Source organism: Coloeus monedula (genome assembly GCF_965178545.1).
Source record: "Coloeus monedula genome assembly, chromosome: 6".
Taxonomy (NCBI): Eukaryota; Metazoa; Chordata; class Aves; order Passeriformes; family Corvidae; genus Coloeus; species Coloeus monedula.
Window position 1 is genome coordinate 13,192,977 of NC_138786.1, and position 16,531 is coordinate 13,209,507.

General features: G+C 46.2%; 1 protein-coding gene across 1 annotated transcript in view; it reads right to left on the reverse strand.

Annotated features, from left to right (window-relative positions):
- Positions 1–13,452, reverse strand: part of TUB (TUB bipartite transcription factor) — a gene marked incomplete at both ends in the record, with an annotated part of 133,679 nt that extends 120,227 nt beyond the window's left edge. The window contains one exon of the mRNA XM_082283328.1: positions 13,397–13,452. Coding sequence (XP_082139454.1) covers positions 13,397–13,452 — 56 coding nt within the window. The remainder of the gene's footprint in view (positions 1–13,396) is intronic.
- Between the last annotated feature and the right edge of the window lie 3,079 nt (positions 13,453–16,531).

Sequence of the window (16,531 nt, forward strand, 5' to 3'; positions counted from 1 at the left end):
TATGACATAGTTGGACAAAAAAGCCTTTTCATTCCTCCTCCTACAAGAGCCTCAGGGGATTCAGCTTCCTCTCAGTACCTCCTGCAATCTACATAAAGCTATTTTTTGCCACAGGGGCTCAGTGCTGAGTGACTGAGCACTCTGGAGTAACACTTCTTGGTAACACTTATTCTTACTCTTGGTAACCAAACAGCCACTCAGGGGCTTGCTCATGAAACAAGCCCAAAATGGGGGGAAATGTGCAGGAAAACTGCCCAAGACTGGCTTCCTCAAAGCTTCATAACAGCTGGAGGGTGAAGGATAGTCCATTTTCTATAGACATGTTTCCTAACTTTCCAGGCAGCTCTGCCTCAGAGAGTGCTGAGCAGCTTTAGGGATGGCTGTGACATGTCCCAGGAGCTGCCTGCCTTCTAATCCATGGGGGCACCGACACTATTGTCAGGACACCAAAATTTGAGGGGTTTGGGAGGTCCAGGACCCTTCGAAACTACCCAATTTTGGGGTCCTGGACCCTAAATTGGGCATTCAAGACACTAAATTTGAGGATATGGGGCAGTCTGGACACCAAAATGAGGGGGCAGAAATCTGGGGGCTGGGGGGGGTCAGCACCCTAAAATTCAGCACCCAGAAATCTGACCCCAGAATTTGGGGGTCACAACCCAAAATTAAGCATTCAAGAGCCTAAATTTGGGTTTTTGGGGTATCCTGGGCCCGAAATTTGGGGGCTTCAGGATGCAAACTCCAGGGAAGAGACCTCACTTCCAGATGAAAATATTGTTTCTGATGAGTGTCTTAAGCCAGCAAATAGGAATAAGGTGTGTTTATTCAATTAATTAGAGCTTTAGAGGAATTGATTCAATTAAAAAATGGGAAGGAGTTATCACTTGCAACATTGAGCAAGGCACGTGACTATGATATCTTTAGGCAGGTGGAAAAAAGGAATGCACATGCAGGATTTGAGGCAGGGGAGCTACGTGAGCTTAGCACAGCTGAACTCACACATCGGAATTGGATGCATGTTTGGGAGGAAGATTCCCCATTCCTTCTTCCCCTTTGGTAACAGGTAGTTTGAGAGTGGGGGAGAGGAAAGGTAGGACATCAACACCTCTGCCCACGTCATTTCCTATACAGGGAATCACAGAAGCAATAGAATGGGTTGGGTTGGGTTGGAAGGGACCTTAAAGATCTTCCTGTTCCAGCTCCTCTGCCAGGGGCAGGAATACCTTCCACTAGACCAGGTTGCTCAGTTCCCCATCCAGCCTGGATTTGAACACTTCCAGGGATGGGGTATCCACAACTTCGTTGGACAACCTGTTCGGGTGCCTCACCACCCCCACAGTAAAAATGTTTTTTCAAATATCCAGTCTAAACCACCTCTCCTTCAGTTTGAAGCCATTTCCCCTTGTCCTGTCACTACATGGCCTTGTAAAAAGTCCCTCTCCATCTTTCTTAGCCTTCTCTTTTCCAGGCTGAACAATCCCAGCTCTCTCAGCCTTCCCTCATAGGAGAGATGCTCCATCCCTCTGATCATCTTGGTGGCCTCCTCCAGACTCACTCCAACAGCTCCATGTCCTTCCTGTGCAGGGGAACCAGAGCTGGATGCAGCACTGCAGGTGGGGTCTCACCAGAGCAGAGGGGCAGAATCCCCTCCCTCACCTGCTGCTCACAGTGCTCTGGATGCAGCCCAGGATATGGGTAATTTCTGGGATGCAAGCACACATTGCTGGGTCATGTCCAGCCTCTCAGCCACCGTTATCCCCGAGTCCTTCTCAGCAATCTCCTCTCCATCTCCACATCTGGGCTTTCCTGTACTGCAGAGGTGCCTGGCTGCACACCTACCACAGCACACACAAGGCTCCCAGCTCTGCAAAGCCGTGCTCCCACTGCACAGCCACCACACTGTAATACCAATTCAGAATGTGATTAAATACCTCAAAATGACAGCTCGTCTTTTTCTGGCCAACTGGCAGATAGTGCACTATCAAGACAGCACAGATTTAGTACAGGAGGCAATTGAATCCTTCATGCAACAGCTCAGGGAAGTGAACACCTGTGAAGATCCTCCCTCACTTTTCTCTAGCCTTGTCCACTGCTAAGATGCATCAAATATAATACCTATTTGGGTTGGGTTTTTTTCATGGTCCATTACCAGGGGTGTAACTTCCTTAAAACTGGAAAGAAAAGACAAGACAGTAAAGTAACAGAAAAAAAAGAATACAAAAGAGAGGGCTTGAAAGAGATGGAAGCAAACAAACAGTCTTTCTAAACTTCCTGTATTGTCAATGGAGTATTTCCTGCCCCAACACCTTTCCAGACTGAGGGATGAAATATGGACTTGGTTAAAAAAAACTCACCTACTGGCCCTAGAAGTCTCCTAGAATATCCAATGTCTGAAAAGCATCAAAGAAAAGATGAAGTTCCCAGTCACAGGACAAACAAGATGGCAGAGCAAGGAGCACGCTGGCAGCTCCCAGGGAGTGTCATGGAGTGAACTTCACGGTAAACATCTAGTTCTAGAGACTTTACCTCTTCCAACATCCAACAAAGAACATCCCTCCTACACATGGGTGAGCAGAAGATGGAGAGTGGCTGGTTGATGTCAGCAATCCAATTCCCTGAGACGTGCTGGATAACACTTCTTGCTTCCTCAACCATGTTCTGTGTCTTCTATTATAGATTATTTTTCCTTTTACATCCATAGACCACAGTATTCATAAGCCCATCTGGGGCCAGGGCAGAGAGCACGAGGCTGTAGTTAAATGTCAGCCCACAAGTCTGTAACCAAAACAAAAGTGAACTCAAATTTAAACAATCAGTATCTCTCAGTGGGACCTTCCCCTGGTACCTGTGCTCTTCTTCTTTCATTTAGCAAAGCCTCGTGTACAGCATCCAGGAAAAGGTGAATTTTAAGTCAGACCAACAAGCATTTAAGAACAGTGTCCCCATATCACAGTCAGTGGGATCTGAGCATATATTTGAATAGTTTGTTGCACAGGAATGGGGTTTTCAGTTGTCCCCCCTCAAAAAAAAAGTTAAAAACCTGCTGTAATTTATGCACAGAAAAACTTGACAGTGCTTAAGTTCTAAGGGTGCATAAGTTATAACTTACAGACCTCCCATAACTTATGCATGGAAGAAGTTGACAGTACTTGTGGACAGGATCCAAGTAACATTAGAAAACCTTCTTGCATAATTTCTGCACCATATTAAACAATTCAATCTGAGATATTTCAGAAGAGGCTCGTTAAGGGGCTCTAGTATTGTTCTCTGCTAAATAATCTGTTTTATTACTCCCTCTCTCCATACCTATTCTTATCCAAGTCATCTACCCTGACTTGCCAACTACCTACACAAGAGTGGTGAAGAGAAACTTAATTAAAAAAAAAAAAAAAAAGGATTCTCTTTATTTCCAGCATTGACGTTGAAATGTTCATATTTCATTTACTGTACACAGAATTCAGAATTTTTGTACAGCTGCACTAAGACTGAGATGACACCAAAAAAGGTAAACGTGGACATTACAATTACAGAAAAAAAGCAGTTGTTGGAGGAGAAGTCAGACTTTCAAATGCACTCAGAGTCTCATGCCACTGCTGGAACACCACACTGCTGCTGGAGGCACAAGCACTTTCATGCTGCTCAGCAGAATAAATCCACAAAAATACCAGCAGCTTCTCTTTGTGACCAAGTCTAGACCAAATAACCAGCCAGGAAGGTAAATGCTAAGATGCAAATTGATATTCTTTGCAATGTTGTTCTCAGCATGATTCAAAGGAACCACAGCAAAGGGATTTAGGCACATATTTCATAGCATGGAGACAATCCCACAGTTCAATAGGGGCAAGGTGAAAGCAAAGAGAGATTTTCTAGCAGAAAGATAATCGTCAATGGCAAAAAAATTCAAGCTGAGTCAGAGATAAATGCATAGCTTCCCCTATCAAGAGAGTTTAGCGTAGCAGGAACTGCACTCAGCCTCACTTTGCACCCATAATCCAGGGCTGTTCCCACAGCACAGCTTCCCCAGGCTGGGTGGGAATGCTCCTCATGGGATGGCCAGAGAAGCACTGCAGAACACTCATACTTGTTAACTAATGATGAAAGCTTTCACATAAACAAGTGCCAAGTTGTGTACCAAGATGGGAACAGATCCTTGTCTCCCACTCTCAGAGCAAGGTTTCTTTCAGCTCTTAACTCAGCATCTCATTGGTTTATGCTATCAAATCTACAGCACAGCCAAGACAACAGGAAAACCTCACTGCCACAGATAAGCAAAACAAATGCTTCTGCTTTTGTGGATATTTTAGTTGAATTACATTTTTAAAAAACCTATTAGTCTATGCAGATTTCCCAGTGAATCAATCAAATGTATACAACTTATCATAACAATATTACAGTGAATAAAACAGAGTTTGGTCACCACATTTGAGCTTCAATTGCTCTCCCAGGCATATTTGAGATGCCTGCAGTCCCAACCTGTCCAGGAGGATGCCTGGTGGCATCCCCAGGAGCACAAGAGTGGGGCTGCAGGCAGCAAGGCCTTTTGCCTTATTGGCAGCCAAGACCTGATGCCCAGGGGAAGACAGTAAATATCAGGAAAATATCACCACCTTCTTTCCCAGCCTCGGAGGCAAAAAGCAGTTAATGCACTTAATGGTACCATATTTGAGATTATATATTTCATAATCCCCACAGTCAGACTGAAGATCAACTCTAGGAGCTCCAAAAATTATGAATATGAGTAGCTGTGGCTTAGCCTCAGCCCTCTTGCAAACAGCAGCCCACCTGCATCTGGAGCTGATGAGAGGAGTGCAGCTTCACCTAAGGTATAATTCAAGCATCAACAAATATATAATATTTGTATAATATTGTGTGGTTGCTCATTATTTTTCATACAAGAGAGCAAACAACATCTGTGTAATACAGCTACCAAATACAAGTGGACAGTGGGAACAAAATCTCTGATTTTCAACAAGCCTGGAACACTAATTCTCAGCTCTGATTTAAGGCTCGTTCTTATTTTTTAGTTCAAAGCTCCTTTCCTTGCTATACATACACCTGCATTCCAAGCAATTCCAAGTAAATTGCCTTGGATCTCAGTACACCCATTGCTTCAGGAATCATTTTACTTTTGCAAAAGGATGAATGAAAACAGCCCAGAGTCTGATAGGAGCATCTTTGGCTGTAGTATCCAACATCCCATACTCCTGGAGTGAATCCTCTTACTGTGATTAGCAGAAGAACAGAAGGGTTGTAAGGAGGGACTTAAGTGGGCTTTGGCCTCAGCCAGGGTTCATAGCCCAGGCTGGCTCCTCTGCTTCTTGTGGCCCACATTGAGTTTCAAAATCCTCACTAATTAAATACATTCAATGGATTTCTAGGAAGGCGAGAAGGAAAATGAAGCGTGCCAGAGAGAAAAAGAAGTGTGTATGCTGCATGCTGAAGGGGGAAGGAGGAGTGAAATCTGAGGTGGTGGTGATATGGGGGATGCAGTTACTGGGAAAATGTGGCAGGGTATCTGTGCACACCAAAGAACACAGGTGGGGAGAAAACCACAGCAGGCAAAATCACAGCTTCCAAGAAGAGGAGACATTTATCTATTAGTGTCTGGGTTTTAGGCCTGCTGAAGCACAGAATGCCATGGAAGGAAAGCTACTGCCAAGACCTTCAAGTCTTCTGTTCACACAGTATGCTGGAGTCCTGCTCCAATCCCACTGATTCTGAGCTCCCTCTCAGCAGTTACCTATTACTCACTTGTTGCTAGTAAGACAAGGCTATAAACTATTCATTATTTAGATGGCAGCTTCTTTTCCCCTCCAGATATCTGCACTGTGCAAGTTAGCTCCTGTGAGATTTACTTAGGCCCTCCTAACTAAACCCAGCTAAATCCACTGACCACATGTGTCGTTCTTGGTCACAACACTGCCTCACACGTACATAAAAATCAGCTCACCTGCTCTACAGTATTTAATAAGGAACATCTCCCAGTTTGCCTACTGGCCCCCTCTTCATTTCCTCCTTCTGATTCATCTGCACCTTCCTACCAAAAAGTCTTTTCTAGTCTAAGTGCACTGTTTCCAAACCAGATGATAACTCCATTCTGAAAACTGGTTCAAATCTACTAGACCCTGTTACGAAGCCCAAGTTTCATTATTCTTCCTAAAACTAGACAAATTATGCTAAAAAGCAGAGCACTTTATTTGTTCCACCTAAGATGTAAAGAAATACGATGGAGGGATAAACTAACTTTAAGGAGAAGCTTCAGTTTGGGAAAGCCCATGCAGCTGTTCTTCAATAGTACTGCATTAAAAAGGAACAAAATTCAGGTGAGGAATAAAGCAAAAACGTGGTTCTATTATTAGAAACCAGAGCATCCTGCAGACAGGCAAAACAATCTGTGTGCAGCCAGCCTCTCCTGGACTGACTCTCTGATTGATAGCCCCTGTCAAGTCCCTCCAGACCTGTGCCTTCCTCAGAAAGCTCTCTGGGAGCATCTTTTACCAACCAGGCAAATTCCTTGGCTTTTGGTAGGATCTTAGGTTACAGCTCTGCAAAACAACCTGTGAGAGCATACATAGAAGACCCACATTAATGAATTGGCCTTGATACTCCAGGAGTCCCAGGAGAAGATGTTTGAGCAGGATTTTCAAGCTGTAAAAGTTTCACTTCAAGAAGTATTTTTTAAAGGATTTCCAGCAAACTCTGAGAAGACAGGAGTGAATCTAGGTGAGCTTGCCCACAGTTCCTCGAGAACAGATCAATAGTTTAACATTAATGTCAATGACATCAGTGCCTGGAGGGGCTACGAGGAAACTGTTCCACCCTCCAAACAGCCATTCATGTTCAAAGGCAGCAGAAATGCCTAGTATGGAAAAGGAGGAGGGTGCTGGGGGTGCATGAAACAATAAAACTTCAAAACAAACTGGACTGTTTCCAAAACAGAAGAGCACTGCCTCTGGAATTACAGCATCTAGGCATGACCTTGTCTCCTTAAGGACCCACGAATTGGTGAAGGAATTTGAACTGGGACATTTACCTGACAGGTAAGTAAGTAACTGGATGTTTGACAGTGTGGCAGTTTGTCACAGCGACACGACCATAGCACACCACAGCACCAGTAGGATAAAAGGAATCAAACACGCAACACAGCAAGCTCATAAAAATAATGAAATAATATCATATTTTTCAAGCAAGATGACTTAGCTGTCTGATCATCTATGTAGGAGACTTCTAGAGACAAATTACAACTTAAAAAGTACTTTTGAAATTGATTTTGAGCTGATGTGTTGACAATTTGCACTGCAAAGACCTGTACTCCTCTGGGAGCATATTTGTTTTCATATAAGCTCTTGGAATCTTCCCCTGTTCTTGACCTCAGCCTTCAAGCATTTCAGATATATCCAAGCACTGGCTAGCATCCCTCTCTTCTACAAGTACAGGTGGCTGCTGGCTGAACTCAGCCTGGTCATCTCAGCTGGGCATCCCACTGTGTCAACAGCTGGCGTGGCTCTTCTGTCCTGATTCATTTCTGAAGGGGAAACCACCTCTGTTGGCGTTCAGCCGTGAAAGCTATTCCTCAGACTTCCATTAGTAGTGGCATTTACACAAATCACATATTGGAGAGAAGAAAGGTTTTCTTTTAATGATAATGCAGATCATGAGTGACATGGTTGATTTTTCTTCAAGGTATAAGCTAATGCTGAGAGCGGCAGTGAGAGCACAAAGAGTATCTGATAGTTCAGAGTGGCAGGGTTCCATCTTCCCTGCATTGTGCATGGATTCAGGTACAGCAGAGACTGGCAATTCTGTGCTCCAGCACCAGAGGTGAGGCACTTAATGTGTCTTTTAGACATGGTGACAAAAGGCATTCACATGGAGTGTGCAATAAGACCACAGAGCAAGGACAGAGAAAAGTGCTAATAAGAGACCCACAGCAGCATTTCTTCTGGTACATCACCTTTCATGGCCAGTTTCATTGGCTTCCTATTCCTCCTTCTACCCTGAAGGAAGCTTGGGTTGTCTTTATGGTTCAAGAGACAACCTGAAGGCAGGATTTAAGCACAAAGCTTTACAGAGACCTTGGAACTTTTGTAGAGGCCTGTAACTGTACTGACAAAAGATGTGTATATTTTGTGTCGATTTTTATTGCAAGCTAAGACTCAAGTGAGTCTCTCCTTCTTGCTGAAAATTCCTAACTAATGTTACCTGCATATATTATGTTACTACGGATTAACCAAAGACCAGCTGTAATACTGACTTTCCTTTAAAAACTTACCCTTCACTCTCACTACTGAGCTTCTGGCTGTGATTTTTACTGCTCCAAACACCAACCACAGAATCATTTATGTTGGAAATGACCTTGAAGATCAAATCCAACTATTAAACCAGCACTGCCAAGTCCACCACTAAACCATGTCCCTAAGCGTCACATCAACATGGCTTTTAAATACCTCCAGAGATGGAGACTCAGCCAGTTCCCTGGGCAGCCTGTTCCAGTGCTTGCAGCTCTTTCAGTGAAGAGGTTCTTACATTTGTTAGGATTGTCACGCTGTACATAAGCCAAGTAGGTTTAAATTATATTCTCAGGCTACTTTTGTTTAAGAAGCTTTAAAATTTCTTCTTCAGGGAAGCCGGAGCTGAAGTTTCCTCTCCCACACCTCTCTACAAGGCTGTCACAAGTCTCTGGAGAATTCACACACTCCAAGGGTGTGCTGCCAATCAACGCAAAACATTCATCCTGAGCATGGGAGGATGCACATGAACACACCTCAGGTCGTTCCTAGTGCCTTGACTTAAGGAAAGAAACATCCCTCCCAAACTCTAGGTTCTCCTATGTCATTAAGATGCTTTACTATGAAAGAAAAACAAAGAACATAATTCCAGCAAACTAAAAGCACAACACTGATAAATTTATAAGGATTTCTGTATCTGTTACATGAATGTTTTATTCTGGCTTCATTTGAGGGTTGGCTGAGTCTCCTTCTCCTTTTGTTCCATAGAACATCTTTCACTTTTTGTCCCCCTCAGATGCTTTGTCCAATGATTACAGCTTTAAAGGTACCTCATCCAGGAGGAAACACCTGAAGACACAAGAAGGCAGAGGAGAGAAGGCTGGCTTGGCTGCAATTAGAGAGGAGCTGCTCTTTGGTGTAGTCAAAGTGCACTTGCTGCAGCAAACCTGTGCATGCTTCAGGATTTCACAGATGCTACTTCAAAGAAGAGAAGGAAAAAGTTAAGTTTCCCTAAGACAACATTTTTGGATGAAGTTTGGAGGACAGCCCCAATTTACTGACTGATGAAAGCATGTCCCAGAACAATCAAGGTAGAGGAGTCTAAAAACCTTCAAAAACAAAGATCTAAGATCGAAACCTTCCAACACCATGACCCAAATACACTGTCACAGCGTTTCAACACAGGCTAAAAAAAGACAAAACCAGAAATAGCAGCTTCAGAAAGAAGTAAAAAGCAACACTGATATCCAGAATAGACCAAAGATACAGATCAATAGAAAAAAGTTTCAAGCCGTCTCAAACAGTTGAAACATCCTGACAGTAGGTATCCCAAAATATACTTCCAAATGCTGGTGGATAAAACCTCTATCATTCATAGTGTGGTAATTAGTGAGGCCAGGATGGCTGAACTGAAGCCCTCCAGGAAAGAAATAGAAAGTCTAGAGACAAAATGAAGAGAGAAAAAAATAGAAAAACTCTCAATGTATCAGTCTCAGGAAGAAATGTGAGAAAGATTGGATGACTTCACATCTGGTATTTTGTTTCAGTTTGTTGATTTTTTTGTAAAAAAAAAAAATCTTTGTTCATGCATAGGTATAATGCAGAAGTTACCTGTTCCTTCTGCAAAGCTTCCTGCAGCTCCTGAAGAAATCCTTCTGGACCAGCTGTAAGAGCTAAGCACAGTCCACTGATTCATGAAAAAACCCTGCAAAATCATGGAGAACCACTGCTTCCTTGCACAGTTTTTCCAAATGTGGACTGCAGATTCCCATTCTGCAGTACTTGCCCATGTATTTGATTTCAAACTGGTCTTCTGTGACCATGGATTGACTGAATTCGGATGCTTTCCTAAATTGTGCCTTCAATGGAATTCAACTACATCCATGGTATCAGAGCTCCCTCAAGCCTTCACGAGCACCATTTGGACCTTCAGGGGTCAAATTTGGGTGGTGTTGTTGAGGTTTAAACATTTGACAGTCTGGTCACCAGCTGCTGTGAGTGCTAGAAAGGACTCAGGTGTTCCAGCTCATGAGAATGTCTCTTCAGTCTCGTAGCAGCCAAAAACTATTCCCCATTTTCACCTTCCTACCATATTAATGACTCTGAGCTTTCATTTCCAGCCAGAAAGATGGGAAGTGCTGGGTAAAACCTCCACTTGCCACCTCTATTTGCAGACAGCACTAGCATGAGGAGGTTTCAAGCATCTCCAAGAGCAAGGGCCTGCATGGTTCCCAAAGAAATCTGGGAGGAAGCAGCAAGAGTGCTGATGGGCACCAGCCCAGCTGCCAAAACCTGCACCAGCACTGAACACAGAAAGCTTGGAAGAGAACAAGTTTTGACTCTGCCCTGGAAGAGGAGCATTTCTGCACAGGGAAGGACCACAGGTATGGTGAGCAGGTAGGGTGATGCTCAAGAGGAAAAGAAACCAAACAGAAAATGAATATAAACTGTCCAGAAAACAGCTTATCACCAAGGGCAGAAGGTGAAGGAGAAGAATTATTTTACCCTGGAAGTTAGCTATCTAAACTCAGAGTTCTGAGTGTTTCTAGGATCACAAAATATCCCCAGTCTTTGTTTAAATTGCTGCCTGTTCTCTGCTTTTGGCTGGCAGTGTTCAGAGTGACCAGGAAATTACACAGCACTGAAATGGGAGGAAGGCAAAGATGTGCACAAGATAAGGCTGGACTTTTAGGAAAGCCAACAAGCCACATGTGGAAATGCCACATGTGATCATTAAGAGTCTTTTCCAATTGTACCTGTTTCTTTTTCACACACACACTGGTCTAGGCTGGGGGAGGGAGTGGGGGGAAGTTTCCCCTTTGGTTAGGAGAGCAGCTGAGGGGAACTGTGCTGAACGGGGCTCCCTCACCTCGAGTTTTGCAGTCGAGTGATTGGACTTGCTCTTTGTTGCACAGATTATCTGCAGGAACAACCTGTGCATATCCTGGGCAGCAAGCCTAAGGGAAGACCACAATCCTAGGCCCAAATGCTGAGATACACAACAAATGTCAGATAAACCCTACTAGAAAAACGTCTGCATGCTGCACACAAGAGCGTGGCCATTCAGGGGGGACACGGCAACTCCCCTCATTTCCATGGGGAAAAATCCATGCATGCATCTTGTGGAGTCCAAAGGCCAAAACTTTAGTTTAATTAGTTTAATTTCACAGATGATGTGTGGTTTCTTTTTTAATTATGGATGCAATTGTGTTTACGGGAGGCAGCACCTGCTCCATTGGCCCCCTCCCTCTATTCCTGCTGATTCATGGATGCCAACACAAGAGGATTACCTGGGTGTGCATCCCAAGAAAAAGTTGTTGGCCTTCATGCAGTGCTTGGCTGTTCTCAGGGCTGTCCACATGTCTCTGCCTGAAACACTCTGCCACAGAGCTGCCACCCTGAGAGCAGCTGGCACTTCTGTGGCCACTGGTGAGTGAGACCAAAGCTGGGACATGCTCCAAATGCAAACATCAGCCACCAGGGTCTGAGATACAAGAGAGTTAGCTGCTTCTCCTGCCAGGTACCTGGGCACAAGAGGGCTGTGGAAGGGCAGGCTCAGTCTGAGAGAACAACTCTGCACTGGTTTTCAGAAGAAGACTGTGGGTAAAAGCTGTGATTCACTCCTCATCCTCATAGCACTGAAATATACATATGGTACACAGGCAGCAGTTCGATTTATTAGGAAAAATCCCCAACTCTGGAAACTGGTCACCAAAAAACCAGCCTGGGCACTGAAATGTTGCATTTCTGCCCCAGGTGAAGTAGGAGAGCCAAGCAGGTGGACACACAAGTGCAGAATGTTCCCAGGCGAAGGCCGATGAACATTCATCAGTGACTTCTCTGTCAGGGTCAGGAAGACTGAGAACTGGAGAAATATATTGCAAGCAATATAGAAGGTTAGATCACAGTGTGATAGCACTGGGAGAAAACCTCCAAGAGGAGTTTGTGTGAAGTGTTTGGATTGTTTACTGCAGGGTTAGAATATTGAAACTGCTGTAAACTTGGGCTGCGTGGGATAGACTGACACTTCAGGGTCACACTGCTGCTCTGTGAGGACGTGGCATCAGATGAAAAGGATCCTCTGCATGGGATAATACATGCATAAAATCACAGCTTGTTGTATAACTCAGTTTTAATACACAAACACACTTTTTTTTTAAAGAAGACATTGTTCCATTGGCACCACTGTATCTGTATTTTTACTGCTGAGGCAATGGGAATGCACCAAAAATGAGTGCAGCTCTCTAGATGCACATATAAAACATACGTACCCACGCACCCAGGGAGCGTGGGCAACACTAAATACCTGGTTGAGCACTAAAAACCACTTCCAAGGGCTATTTCTTCAGAACATTATGGTGGCTTGTGGTAGAGATTCAGTGAGATGCTAATACTGCTTATGCTTAGCATTTCAGGTGTAACATTTACACAGACAAAACAAAAAAAGGAAAAAAACCAAAAGGAAATGAAAAGAGTATGAAGTTGGTACCTTTTTTTTTGATCCAGGCTTGAAGAACTGTCAGTCACAGCTGCGAATCACATTAAAACAGAACTAATGCTGCAATAAATTTCTGTTTCCCGGAAGAGGGAAAGCACACATGCTGGTATGAAACACAGTGGGAATATTTCAGCTGTCTCAATGAGACACCAAGTCCAGCCCTCTCAGTTCTGTGGTACCTGGGCTGCACATAGTGTTTACTTGAAAACATCACTCTTTAGCTACATCCTGGCTCCCTGCCACCTTCATTCCCCTAGCTTTAGTTTAGATTTTTTGAAAGCTTCGAGTAGCAGTTCCTACAGACCACCTTTTGGAAGTCTGGGTGACTGCTGAGGTGGTCAGTGCATCTCAGAGCCCTGCTTGGAGGAGAGAGCCTGGGAAACATTTGCATTCAGGGCTGGGAGCACCCCCAGTCTGGCCACGCCAGGGTGAAACTCCCACCCTGGTCTCCAGACAAACACCTGCTAAACATCAGCAAAAGCCACTGCTGGAGTTACTGGGAACACAGGGCGTCCCAAGACTGGAAAAGCAGCATCAGTAAAGGGTTTTGCTTCCCTGAAGAGGGCTCCCCATCTCGGTTTATACAAACAGCGTGATGGTTTTACAATATAAGGAAGGAAAAAAAAGAGAAAAAAAAGAAAACAACAAACCAAACCAAGACAGACAATACCTGTTGTAACTCCATCTACTGTAAGACATGTTCCTGTTGCTGCTGACACCATCCATCTCCGGCTCGGCTACGGCGCTTCCAGCATGGCTCGTGTGCTGCGGGCAGGGCTGCCGGGCCGGGCGGTCACACACCTGCCTGCGGACGGGCCCGCCCCGGGGATGAGGGCACCGCCGAAATTCACCGCGGAGCAGCGGCTTCGCATCGAGCTCTGGGCGCTCGGAGCAAACCACTGCCACTGCCGGGGAGGGAGGAGGAGGAGGAGGAGGAGGGAGGGAGGGATGAAGAGAGGGGGAGGCTCCTGGGGTCCCCGCCGAGGGCGCTGGATGCTCTCAGCCAGCCGGCAGACAGGGAGACGCGCAGGTAATAAACTGGGGCTAAGCCGCTTAAGAGATATTCGGCGGGGCTGTGCTGAGGAGAGCAGCGGCTGGTGCGCCTCTTGCTCCGGCACACGCGCCTTATTTATTTATTTATCCTGGTTGCCACAGATACGGGTCCATTGCGCTGACATCAGCCGCCTCCCACCCACCGCCGGTCCCCGGGTCTCGCCAGCGCGATCTTCTAGGCACACACAGATCCCATCCCTGCCCTCGGGGTCAGGCTGGGAGCCGGCTGCGGGCAGGCGGCTCCTCAGGATCATCCCCGCTCAGGGACACGGCCTTGCCGCTCACCTCCCGCTCCGCTCACCGAAGTCCCTGCGCCTGGCAGCTGGGCGGGCAGGGGGCACTCAGAGTGCAGAAAAACCGCTTTGCACTCCCAATTTCAGTCACTGGTTTTGCACAGTGCATGGTCCCAGTTCGCCCCAGAGCCGCGACATGAGAGCCCTCCATCCTCAGCCTGCCTCTTCCTGAGCTGGGTACAGGACCGAAGGCTGGACCACCCTTCACGGCTCCTGCCCACACGTCCCTGGTGGGAACAGCAGTGCTCGGTGTCAGGGCCTGTGCCGAGGACCTGTGGGGTTCTCATTCCTCACCTCCGTCAGCTGAAGGCAGCACAGGACCTGTGGTGCTCCCAGGGGCCCACACCTGCCCAGTGGCTGGGAATCAGGTCTTGCTTCCCAGTGTCCCCTGGTTGTGAGGCCTGGCTGCTGAGGTGCGTGGTTGTGCAGCATTAGGGACAGAGACAGCAGGATCATGACCCCATCTCCTGCAACGCCACAGCATGTGGGGCTGCCCAGAGGACCTGACCATCCCTTGGCCAAAGGAGATGTGACCAGAAGCAGTGCCAGGTCAGCACAGTCGGCCGCCAGGGCAATGCAGGATATCCACAGACACACAAAGGGGTGGAGAGGGCTGCTCTCAAACCCTTCCCAGACAATCTCAGCTCTTTGGCCTGTGCTAGTATCTTCTGGCTCCTTCTCTCACTGCTTGCCCAGCCAGGTGCCCAGCCCTGCTCTTATGTGTAAGATCGCTCAGGAGAAATGTATAAAAATCCCTAGGATACATAAGTAAGGACTGGAAGGGACTTGGGTCCATCAGGCCCAGTCACTCATCTCACAGACCACTGTATCTGATGAGGGTTTCAGGCTGAAGCTCCAGAGGCTGCTAGTGAAGAGTTTCTAGAACTCCAGAAGGCAGCTGAAAATCCTAGAGTTCCACCCTGCTGACAGACTTCCCATTCCTAGCTCAAAGGTATTCATGGACTTTACTTAGCCAATTGTTCTTGCACCATTCAGCTCCTTTACTTCAAGTAAATGAATGCCTGCCATCAATCTTTAAATTGCTAGTCTTTATTTTTGAAGGGTGAATATGCCAAACCCTCAATCCTTTTGCATCAGGATAGGGAGAACCACCCCAAGAACTTTTTCATGTACCAGTTTTAACCCAAACCAAACCCTTCCTGAATACAGGTCGTATTTGGCCATACTTTCAAATAGGGAAGACATCAACCAGGTTTCCTTGGAATGGCAATTAAAATGCCCAGACCTGAGCCCCGCTCTTTGTAACTGCATTTACCCTGCGAGTCTGTCATCCTGATAACGTCCTGTCACAGATGCTGGTTTTGATGTTATGTATAGACAGTGCATTGCCATTTATCTCATTTATAATCCACATCGAGTGACCTGGATGAAATGGACCATCTGGGAAGCAGTTACTCACAGCCCATCTCCTCCACCTACCTGCTCTGCTCACGCTGAGACATTTGGAAATGGGAAAACTGAAACCATTTACTTGTCTGTGGGATTACTCAGGCCAACTTTTTCCACATGGGACCAGCTGAGAATCACCCTGATGAGCCCTTACATCCTGGAGAAGCTTCTGTCAGAAACAAACCCCTCAAGACACATCAGTAAAAGCAAAGAGCACAGGTTGGCTGCTCTCCTCTTCACATGCCTCAGCTCAAGTGGAGCTTGCTGGCACCCCAGGCTCTTTCTCACTCCTCCTGGACCAAAGCACTGAGCAGGAGAATGTCCATGAACCATGGTGGTTCATTCTGACAGGGCAAACACAGCCATGCACCCAGAGCTGTCTTGTCTCAGCATGCTGAAGCAGGTGGGCTGCAAAGATTTTGGGTTGACTTTGCTGAACCTCAGGGGAAGAACAGCCTCTCTACATGGGTAACACATCAAAACCAACACCCTCCACCCCCGCCAATTTCGGCAGAGTAGTGCCTGGAGAACTTGCCTCTGCCTGCCTCAGGGGAGCCCTTCACACTCATCCTTGGGGAAGAGATGCTTCAGAGTAGAACCAAGTGTGGTCTCCACTGCTCTGCTGCAGGTAAACAACAGCTTGAGACTCCTCAGAAAAATACCCTGGGCAGCAGATTTAGCCTCCTGGGACACAGGTGTCTCCCTGCTTCCTGCACGTGGATGACAAGCTCCCTGAATGCAAAGTCTCCCAACCCTTCTGCTCAGGAGTTTCTCACTTCTTGTTTCACTAATTCAAAACACTATTGACTGACAGTGAAGCCCTTGCCTGTGATCAATTGTGAGCACCTCCAGCTCCTGGGCAGTGACTTTCTTCTGCAAGTGTCCCAGCTCCACTCCTGCCCCCTGACCCCACACCCTGCACTGCTGACAATATTTCTTCAAAGCTGAAAATTTCAAAAAGGCTTTGATAGGGAAGCTGGGGCACTCATGAGCCCATGCAAGGGGCAGAGACACAAATGAGATCCATGCTGGAATTCAGTCAGAGAGAG